The sequence below is a fragment of the Fukomys damarensis genome, unplaced genomic scaffold (assembly GCF_012274545.1).
Source record: "Fukomys damarensis isolate Sample0158 unplaced genomic scaffold, DMR_v1.0_HiC HiC_scaffold_9, whole genome shotgun sequence".
NCBI lineage: Eukaryota > Metazoa > Chordata > Mammalia > Rodentia > Bathyergidae > Fukomys > Fukomys damarensis.
In genome coordinates, this window is record NW_022900921.1 from 26916677 (window position 1) to 26927545 (window position 10869).

Below are 10869 nucleotides of genomic sequence, written 5' to 3' on the forward strand. Positions count from 1 at the left end.
CTCTCTGTCCATACACAGATATTGTTGTTGCTAGAAACTTTCGAGACATTCTAAGCCCATCTCCTCACCTTTCTACTGAGGAAAGCAAGTGCATGAAATTTGTTGCAGATCACTCAGCAAATCAGAAGCTCCAACTCTACATTCCCAGTTCAATGCCCTTCCTTTCCCAGCTCCTGCCCCCAGGGCAGTTTTGGCAGATTTGGCTTTTCTGCAAACACTGTAATCCAGAGTCTTGCCTCCACAGAAGAGCAAAGACAGGAGTTGCCCATCTGTCCCCCATGTCTTATCCTACAAGCTCCCTCCCTAGACCACCTCACAACTGCCAACCAACCCACCACTGATGGACTTCAGCCCACTCACAAAGCAGCATAAGCCTCAGTTTCTTCATCTGCAAAATAGAGATGAGAAATAGTTATAGAGTTGTTGTGGAGATTAAAATGGGATTATGTATGCAATACTTAGAATGTTGATGTCACTTTTAAGTGCCCAATAAATAGGCTGTTGGATTGTTATGATGGTTCTTTTTGATACAGATTTTGCTGATCTAGTTAGTGATCCTTGATTCTCCATTGAGTGCCTGTCAGGGATCAAGCCAAAGTGGATCCTAGACCCTGGCCTTCACTGAGCTCATACTGCAACTAGAAGAGACAAATAGTGAGTTGAGAAGAAATAAGCCAGAAAAGCCAGGTGTTGCTGATCCCTGTAATCCCAGTTCTCAGGAGGCTGAGGCAGGGAGATTGCAAGTTTGAAGCCAGCCTAAAATATACCGCAAGTTTAAGGCCAGCCTAGACTACTTGGTGAGACTGCCTCAAAAAAACAAAAGGAAGGGGGAGAGAATAAGGGAAAGGGAGGGAGAGTGGAAGGAGGGATGTGGGGGGGTATGAAAATGCCAGTGAGTGAATGGAGCTGCTCTGTTGGGGAGGCCTCTGCAGAGGTGATACTGGTGCTGAAATCTGAATCCAGATCAGGAGACTAAGACAGGGCTGAAGGCAGCTGCAAAGGAGAGTAGGCATCCCAAAACAGAGATAGATATAGAGATACATAGAAGAGACAGTGAGAGAGAGAGAGAGAGATGCATACATAGGTATAAAGTGATTTTAGAGGCAGAATCCAAAGGGCTGGCTTATGGATGGGATGTTAGAAATGAAGAACAGACAAGAATCCAGGATGATGTCAAAGAGTTTCACCTGAGCAGCCAGGTGATTGGAGGCTGGAGAAGGTCGGGGTGGAAAAGAGAATCAGGGGTCCTCACCCAGCCTCCCCCATCTTTGTGATTTATAAGCCACTTGTGCCCACAGTTGTCAGAACAGACAAGCCTGTAGAGATAGAAACCAGGACTGTGTTTGCCAGAGGCTAAGGAAATGGGGAATGGGGAACAACAGAGGTTGATGAGAGTGTTTTAGAACTGAGTGGTGGTGGTGATGGTGGTGGGTGCCACACTGTGGAGGTACCTAAAGCTGCTGCACAGTACTCTTGAAAGTGGTTAATGTCGTGTAATGTAAATTTCATCTAAATTGAAAGAAGTGAAGGAAAAATATTTCCTCAAATAAACAAAAACTGAGGGACTAACTAGGTATAGTGGCGCACACCTGTAACTCAGCTGAGACAGGATTGCAAATTCTAGGCCAGGTTAGGCAATTTAGCAAGAGCTTCTTTATTATATTATGTTATATCATATATCATATCAGGTGGCTGGGGATATAACTCAGGGGTGGAGCACTACCTGAGACCCTAGGTTCAATCCCCAGTACCACTGAAACAAAACTAAGGAACTTTGTCACCAGATACAACTTCAAGTTCCCACAGCCACTACTAGCAAAAGCTAGGCAAGGTGTGAGTGTTTTGCTGGTAGGAAAACACAGCAGTAAGAACCAATCACACAAGTAATCAGTGAGTGAACTGGACTACAGCCTAGATTTGTGCCTTTGGGGTGGGGTGGAGAGTACGGCTGGCGGCTCATCAACTCTGAACCAAGGTTTGTCCGAAGATTTGCCTGCCTCTTCACCAGCTGTGTGGCCTTAGACAAGTGACTTATCCTCCTTGAACCTCAGTTTCACCATCTGTCAAGTGGGCTGACAATAGCTACTGTTATCATCTGGCACATGGTAGGTGCCTGGAAAATGGGAGTGGACCTTTCTCACCATGTGCATCATTATAGAGTGACTGCTTTGATCTCGCCACCCAAATCCAGGCTAGAGAATAGACACCCAAGACGTAGCAAGGCTCTTTCTTACCTGGGCTGCAACTGTGGGCAGCAGTTAAAGAACCTGCCCCCACTGCGGATCACATTCAGACCCTCTGCATTTCAGCCTAGGCAGAGGGACTCCACCGAGGGTCCACAAAGCCAGGAGCAAGATGTGCTTGAGGACAGAAGTGAAAACCACCCTGACTTGGGGCCCTGGAGGCCCATAAGAAATGAAAGGTAAGACCAGGCCTGCAGGAGGTTGGTGCCTTTCTCATTAATGAACAGTCTGCGCCAGAGGTTTTCCTGCCTGCCATCAAGGCTTTGACCAAATATTCTGCCCACTATCTAAGAGGAAGGAGTCAGAAATGTGCAACCACAGAGATGAAAGGCGCCCTTGACTGTGATTGTGTAGGAGGAAGTATCTTGTGCTGCAAAGGGACAGGCAGTCATGCCATTTCTTTTTAAAGCCCACAGCCCTTTATCTACATGAAAAACTAAATATGTAATGGGTGAAAACAGAATTCTGGAGGCAGACAGACCCAGGTTCCAACCCTGACTTTTCCTCTTCTAGTTTTGAGATTTCAGGCAAGTGTCTGACCTTTTCCAAGCTTTGGCTTTCATATTTGCATCTGTAAAGTGGAAAAAGTAAGAATCCCTTCTCTCCCAATGCTGTAATCAACTCCTGAGCCTGGCCTGATATGATGTAAGTGTCCCTACATATGCTAGTAATGTCCCATTGATTGTTAGTTGACAGGGATCAAGAGATCCGGGTCCCTGCATCTGTGGCTAGTTCTTAGGATGATTGGGCTTGTTCCCTGAAGCTTCAGTGGCTCCCTACTGCTTTCATAATTAAGTCCAAACTTCTAATCATTCCATCCCCAGCTAAATTTGTCTCCTGAGAATCAGCTGGAAAGGCTACCAGAAGCCAGATCACACAGGGCATGATAGACATTGTTATTTTTATCCTAACAACAAAGGAGGTTTTGGACACATGGCCTAATCAGAGACTAGGACAATCTGATTGTGAAGCCCATACAATTACTGGGGGAAGAATGGTTCCCAAGGGCTAAGAGCTTGGGGGTAAAGGACTTATTAAAGAAAAGTTTCTTGGAGTCGGGCATAGTGGTACACACCTGTAACCCTAGCACTCTGGGAAGCTGAGCTGGAGGATTACAAGTTTGAGCCCAATTTGGGAAACTTAGCAAGACCCTGTCTCAAAAACAAAAAATAATAAGAAAAGGGCTGAAGAGGTAGCTCAGTGCAAAGATCCTGGGTTCAATCCCTAGTACTGCAAAAAACAAGTGGGGTTCTTGGGGTGAGCACAACAAGTGCCAGAACAGCGTCGAGCTCATTCCAACTATGTGGCTCCATCCTGCTCCTAAGCATGACCTGGTCACCCAGTTCTCTTCTTTTACATGTACTTTCCTCCACTAGGCAAATTATATGGCTACTGAGCTTTGAGAAGATGACACTTGCACAGGATAAAAAGATTGAAAAGGTCCTAAAGGGACTGGTGAAAAAGACATCTTCCTCCCACCCTTGTCCTGACCACCCCTTTCCTCCCTAGCTAGAGGCAATCATTGTTACCCTTTTCACAGTGCCCTTCTATTGCCAGCCCCTACCCCATTAATGTGTATAGATACATGGGTGCACACACGTGCATCCATTCTCCCATGTGATTGTCATAGTTGCACACTTGGAAACCACCTCACATGAGGCCCAGACAGTCTGAGTCAGTCTTTTTAGTGGCTTCCTCACTCACTGTTGTATGCACTTTTATGCTCTTGCAAACCTTTGCTAACACAAGCAGTGCTATGGGGAGCCCCAGGACAAATTCTCTACAAGTGCATCTGCTGGGTCAGTAGTCTGGGTGTTTTTAATGTCAGTGAAGTTTTCCAGATCTAAAATAACAATGCCTCCTTCAAATGCACGTGTGCAAATGCAAATGCACACACGCACAGCCTCAGGGCTAAACCTCATTCCTCTGTGTCCCCATATTCCCTTGAGGTTCCCACTCTTGCCTCTTCCATTCTATGGCTGAATCTAAACTGCTGAGGTACCACAACCCATTCCCCAAACCAGTACTTGAATAGGCTTCTTCCGTGTACAGCTGAGGAGCCCACAACTCCTAGCACATAATGGTCATCAGCCTTTCTTGCCTGAAGCCATCCTGGCAATTATGAGTGGGAAGAAGGGCTCCCCATAAAGGTCAAGGGTCTTCTCAGTCGTGACTCTGGCCTAAGTCCCCTTGGTTAGAACCCCATGTGGTGCAGATGCTCTAGTGTTTGGAAAGTTTTGTCTTCACTTCTTATAGAATGAACATTACAAAGCTACTTGCTTTGGGGGCCCACTTAGACTGTTTCTTATGGGCTGATTCTAGGATCACTTTCTGATGCCCTCAGCACTGGGTCCCTGGCCAAGTAGATAAGAATGAGGAACTGCCTTCCAGAGACCCAGTGACGTCACCCTTTGTGGGGTCAAAGTTCCCATCCCCATCTCAAGTTTCTGCTGCTGTCCTCCCTATCAGCAATCTGCTTGTCTCTTGCTTTCACTCAGTTTCTCATTCCCATCTGGACAGATCACAACCCAAATATTACCTCCTCTGAAGGAAGCTCTCAGTGTCCCCTAGACTGCTCAGATCCCCCACTGTGTACTGTGTGGCTCTCTCTGCTCCCATCATATAACTCTCAGCACAGCTTTGATTAAACAAGAAATTCTACAGTGGCTTACTTGAGGTCCCCAGACCCAGCTGGTCCCACCCCTGCAACAGATGCTGCAAACTGTGTGTGTTGTGCTCTCTGCTGTGTCCCAGACCCCAGCACAGTGTCTGAACCTTCAAGACTCTAAGTAAATACATGCAGCATGGGTAAATGCTAGTTCCTGGCCTTGTGGCTTTGGTCAATGATAAAAATAACATTTGATGAGAACCTATCACATGCCAAGCACTGAGAATTTTGTTCCTCTATTTACTTTCATATCCACCCAGTGAACAAGGAGTAATTGTCATCCCCATTGATACCTTTGTCACCCAAGTTCACAAAGCTCTTCAAGTGATGATGCCAGAATCAGAACCCAGATCTATCCAATGTCAAAGCCTTGCTGTCAGACCGGGAGCTTCATTCACTTCTCAGAGCGTGTTTTACGGAATACAGCTAAGACCCCCAACTTCACAGGGTAGCGTTCCTGTCTGCAAGCTGCACAGACGCCTGAGCTATGCTTGCTCCTAGGAATGCTGTCCAAGGCCCTGAGAAGAGAGGCACACAGTAACTGACCAGCTTTTCTTCCACTCAGGTTTCAGTTGCTGGCAATGCCTACAAGGAAAGCCTCCCTGGCAGAAAGTGGAGGGGAGGTGCTGCTCTGTGTGAGTAAATTCTCCAGAAAGTGCCTCTTCCAGGGTAATTAAGACAAAGATCACAGAAGAGGAAGTAGTGAAATGTACAGCTGAATCATCTGTTGGCAGCCTGCAAGGTGGAGAAAAGTGGCTGAATGAGTTTTATGTCTTTTTCACATACACACACACGCAGAAGAGAGAGCAAATACAGGAGGTAGAGGAGACCATTGCTGAACTTGTGGACAGGCAGGCAAGATGCCATGTACATTGCAAATCTTTCATGAGCACTTGGAAATGCCCAATATAAAATGCTGAGGAAATAAGGAGGGAGGGAAGGTCTAAGGGACAGGGCAAAGGAAGAAAAGAAAGGAAATAAGAGATGGAAGGAGGGAGGGAAAGAGAGACAGAGGAGAAAGGGAGGGAAGAAAAAATTTTAATCAGAAATAGAGATTCTCAGAAAAAAATATCTTTTTGCTGCCCCCTCGAAAGTTAATTAAGTGTGGCAGCGAGACCCATGCTGTTTGGGCTATTTATGTAATAAAAAGATCTTCTAAAAATAGAACCCAGAGGCCCAGCTCACAAAGCCCATGGCTGAGCCAGCTGGCGCAGCAGAAGGTGATGGGGAGGCCTGATCCCGGCTCCGGCACAGTCGTTATGATTAAATGAGGCTTCTCATATTCAGGCTGCAAAACCACTCCAGGCAAGATGCTGCGAGAGACTCAATTTATGTTCCATGGAGATTAGCTTGCTTCTGAGAGGACTTCTGCTGTCGACTCGATTTGTGCATGCTCTCAGACCTCGGGAGATTGCCTGCCAACTGCTCTCTGAAAAATGAGGCGGAGCTTGTGTGAAAGCACCCAAGAATCAAGCAAGTCTTTAGTTTGTTTCTTACCAGATGGAAATACACAGTATCACCACTGGAAGGAAATGTTGGAGATTATCTGATGACCAGGGGCTCTGATTTAACCAGGAGGCCTGTTGTATGCTGATAAGTTATTGAAGTGATATTTTCAGGAAGGAGAGAGAGCAACAGGGAGCATGGAGGGAGGGAGGGGCAGAGGTACAGAGGGAGGGAGAAGGGAAGGAGGCAAAAGAATGATGGGCTAACCCAGTCTTCCCACAGATCCTTAGGAGGATCCAGTGAGTTCCACACCAGCATCCCTGTACTGGAACCACATGTGCTGCTAAATAAGACATGTGGAGTAAGAGCAGAGTTTGGTGATGCACACCTGTAATCCCAACCCTTTAGGAGGCTGAGACGGGAGGTTCACAAGTTTGAGCCCAGCCTGAGCAGCTAAGTAACTTAGTAAGGTCTTGTCTACAGATAGATGGATGGATAGACAGACAGATAGATAGATGTTTGGGAATACAGCTCAGTTCAAAGGCCTTGGGTTAAGACGCCGGTACCGCAAAAAAAAGTAAGATTTAGAGATGAGTTTTGAGCAAGGCTGGGGTTGATAAAAGATGGCAATAACAAGTGACTAAATCTTTGAACTAAATCTGGCCCTCTTCCTGGTTGTACAGCCCATGAGCTGAGAGCGGTTTTCATATATTTGAACCACTGGTGGGGGGAGATTTTGAAATTCATGAAAGTGACATGAAATTCACATTTCTATGTCCATAGTTCTGGAGCACATCCCCACTCACTGGATTGTGCACGGCCTGACACAGCTGATTTTTCACTACAGCGACTGAGTTGAGTGGTTGCAGCAGAGACTGTGCAGGATCCACGGGGAAAACATACACTACTGACCCCTCTTCTGAAAAAGTTTGCTGCCCTCTTGTAACAGCACTTTGTAAGAGCAAATAAATTGCATTTTTCTTGGCTCACTTATTCTATTCTTTATCAGATGTTTAGTGCCTGTCTGTAGGGTCAGGCACTGGGAACCATCAGGGAACAGATTCAGCTCCTGTTCTGGGGGAACCTAGTGCCTGTATCTACATCTGCCCCTTTTACAGTATAGATATCCCTAGCCCCTCCAACTGTTTCCCATAGGACACAGTGTTCCACCACCCTTGAAACGGTGTCCCTTCCCTCTCCCTGTGTGTATCCTGATTGCCTCAATCTCTCCAGAAGGAGAGGTCTCCGAGATGGCCCACACCACTTTCTCAGGAGGTAGAGGTCTGGAAGGAGTCACCTTGAGTCAGGCCATGCTCTTGGTCTAGTACTGAAGTTCTCACGTTTGCATTTTCAGCTCCTGGTTTCCAGTGGCCCCAGAGAGGAAGGTCTTATCGCCTAGATGAGAGCAGTAGCCAACTATGGAGGATAAGGCTGAGTCTATGAATGATCCCTCCCACATAAAAACAAAGCCACCTCCAAACACATGCCCCAGGGCCTCAGGCTCTCTGCAAAACCTAAAGAGTGGGGATCTACCCCAGCCCCAGGAGGAAGCTGACTTCTCAGGGGATTCACAGAGGCCTGATGTTTGAACCACCAATGTGGCTTCAAGGTCTTGCCTTTACCTCTTCGTTCCTACTGCTGCACCACACCTTTCAAGGGCCTGCTTGATTTATTTCTAGAAAAACAGCATTGGGTAAGTCATTGAAGCCTCCCCAAACTTGGACATTTTCTTTTGGATCCTGGAGCCCAGTGGTTAGAGCAGAAGAGAAGCAGCAAAGGGCCAGGGCAGGAGCAGAAGGGTCCCAGGATGGCGCTCAATGACACAGCCTCTTCCTTTTGCCTGGACTCTACTGTGTATAAGATCACCATCAGTGTGGTCCTCATAGTCCTCATCCTCATCACTGTCGCCGGCAATGTGGTTGTCTGCCTGGCTGTAGGCTTGAATCGCCGGCTCCGCAGTCTGACCAACTGCTTCATAGTGTCCTTGGCAGTCACAGACCTGCTCCTGGGCCTCCTGGTGCTGCCCTTCTCTGCCATCTACCAGCTGTCCTGCAAATGGAGCTTCAGCAAGGTCTTCTGCAATATCTACACCAGCCTGGACGTGATGCTCTGCACAGCCTCCATCCTCAACCTCTTCATGATCAGCCTCGACCGCTACTGCGCCGTCACCGACCCACTGAGGTACCCTGTGCTCATCACCCCAGTTCGGGTTGCTATCTCTCTAGTCTTCATCTGGGTCATTTCTATCACCTTGTCCTTCCTGTCTATACACCTGGGTTGGAATAGCAGGAATGAGACCAGCAAGGATAATGACACCATCCTCAAGTGCAAAGTCCAAGTCAACGAAGTGTATGGGTTGGTGGACGGACTGGTCACCTTCTACCTACCTCTGCTGATAATGTGCATCACATACTTTCGCATCTTTAAGATTGCTCGGGAGCAGGCCAAGAGAATCAATCACATTGGCTCCTGGAAGGCAGCCACCATCAGGGAGCACAAAGCCACAGTGACACTGGCTGCCGTGATGGGGGCCTTCATCATCTGCTGGTTTCCCTACTTCACCGTTTTTGTTTACCGTGGGCTGAAAGGGGATGACGCTGTCAATGAGGTGTTTGAAGCCATTGTTTTGTGGCTGGGCTATGCCAACTCAGCCTTGAACCCCATCCTGTATGCTGCCCTCAACAGAGACTTCCGCACCGCCTACCATCAGCTCTTCTGCTGCAGGCTCACCAGCCGCAACTCCCACGAGACTTCTCTAAGACTGAACAACTCTCAGCTGATCAGGAGCCAAAGCCAAGAGCCCAGGTGGCAGGAGGAGAAACCCTTGAACCTCCAGGTGTGGAGTGGGACAGAAGCCACATCCCCACAGGGAGCCACAAGCAGGTAACAGCCTAGCCATTTGTGTACCCGATGAGGGTAGGGGAAGACCTCTTGGGGGCGCTAGCAGTAGGCTGCATGTAGATGGTGTTGGTTTACATGCTGAGAATGCTCCATAACCACTTTGTGAACACAGTCTCATTTAATCCTCCAATGGCTCCCAAATTAGAACATTCTGCCTCTATTTTTAAAGGATCACCATAAAGGTCTAACTTGTCAAGGTCCACTCAGCTAGCACATGGACAGAGGACTCCCGACTCCAGACTCAGGAGCCCTTCTTTCTGGCCATGTTGTCCTTTCAATCAGAAGAGCTTTGAGGCTTGACTCTGCCACTTTGGAGTCGTGAGTGTTCAACTAAGCACTCCAGGACAGCACTCAAATAGCCAGGCACTAACCCTGCCTCCTGATGGGCCCATTGTAGGGGTAAATGAGAAACTTAGCTCCATTTATTGAGCACCTATTATGTATCAGCTCTTACTGTGGGAACATTCAGGTCAATGGGGAAAAAAGGACAGGAAGGTGGGCTTGGAAGCCAGGCAAGACTATAGGCACTGTACCAGACATAACAGGGAAAGATGGAAGGGTTAGAGCCCCTAAGCAGTGCTGTGGGTGCCTTGTTTGGTTTGGGTTGGTTTACTTTGGTTTAGGTTGGTTTGATACTGAAAATGGAATCCAGGGCCTCCTTTGTACATGCTAGGCAGGGACTCTGCCACTGAGCTATATCCCAGATTTGTGATATGGAAAAATAGCCCTGATGTGGAGGAACAGAGTGAGCCTGCAGACAGGGATATCAGCAAGGACAGTGTGACACTGGTCCACGAGAGGAGAAAGGGGAAGAAAGCAAAATTTAGTGGGCTATTTTTTTAATTACATTTTTGCAGACTATTGGATATGCAGAGTGAGAAGATACAAGAGGAAAGAACCTTCAGGATTCCTCTCCTGGATTAGTCCAGGCTGAAAAGATAAACAGAACCAGAATGAGATTTAGATAAATTCCCTGGTGAAAAGGTCAGTGAAAGGTTGACCTGAGTGATACTGAAAGCTCAGTATCACTGTGTGGAGAGACAGCTCCGGTCTGAGCTTAGGCTGTTGAGAGAAACAAATGAGTGAATGTTCCCAGAATGCCTGGTACATAGAAGTTGCTCAATAAATGTTGCTTTCCTTTGTCTTCCTTCAGACCAAGCTTTTGCCCCTCAGAATGCTGATTTGTGCTACTCACCCACCCACCCATCCATCCATTAGTTCATGCATTCATTCATTTGCAGAAACTTGTCAGGTTCCTGCCACGTATCACGAACTATGCTGAGTGCTAGGGATGTAGAAGTGACATTCTGCATGTTGACCATGATGAGAAATTATGAAAGGTCAGCTACAAAACTGTGTTCTCTGTGGAAACAGTTCTGCCCTCATCACATGCCTTGTGACTTGAACAATTCCTTGTCCCTCCAGGGAGGGCACTCCTTGTCCCTCAGTCTCCTCGCCCTGTAGGGTGACTGCAGACCCACACTCTGGGGTTCTGCATTGTGATGGACAGCTGTGCAGTCAAAACTCCCTCATGAGAGCCCTGAGCCTTGTAGCCCTTTTTGTCCATGCAGCTGTCACCCTCTACCCATAGGTGTGGAGCGTCCCCCCATA

At 47.5% G+C, this 10869-nt stretch overlaps 1 protein-coding gene across 9 annotated transcripts in view; it reads left to right on the plus strand.

Moving 5' to 3' along the window:
• Hrh2 (histamine receptor H2) overlaps nt 1-10869 on the plus strand; it is a 46804-nt gene that overhangs the window by 14224 nt on the left and 21711 nt on the right. For 8 of the 9 annotated variants that reach the window (XR_004516417.1, XM_010622140.1, XM_033761641.1 and 5 more), the window contains exon 2: nt 7712-9240. Coding sequence is in view for 8 of the 9 variants with exons in the window: in XM_010622140.1 (XP_010620442.1) it covers nt 8165-9240 (1076 nt within the window). In the remaining variant the exon portion in view is untranslated. Of the gene's footprint in view, nt 1-7140; nt 7313-7711; nt 9241-10869 lie in introns of all 9 variants that reach the window. The other variant, XM_033761639.1, reaches the window with a different exon arrangement.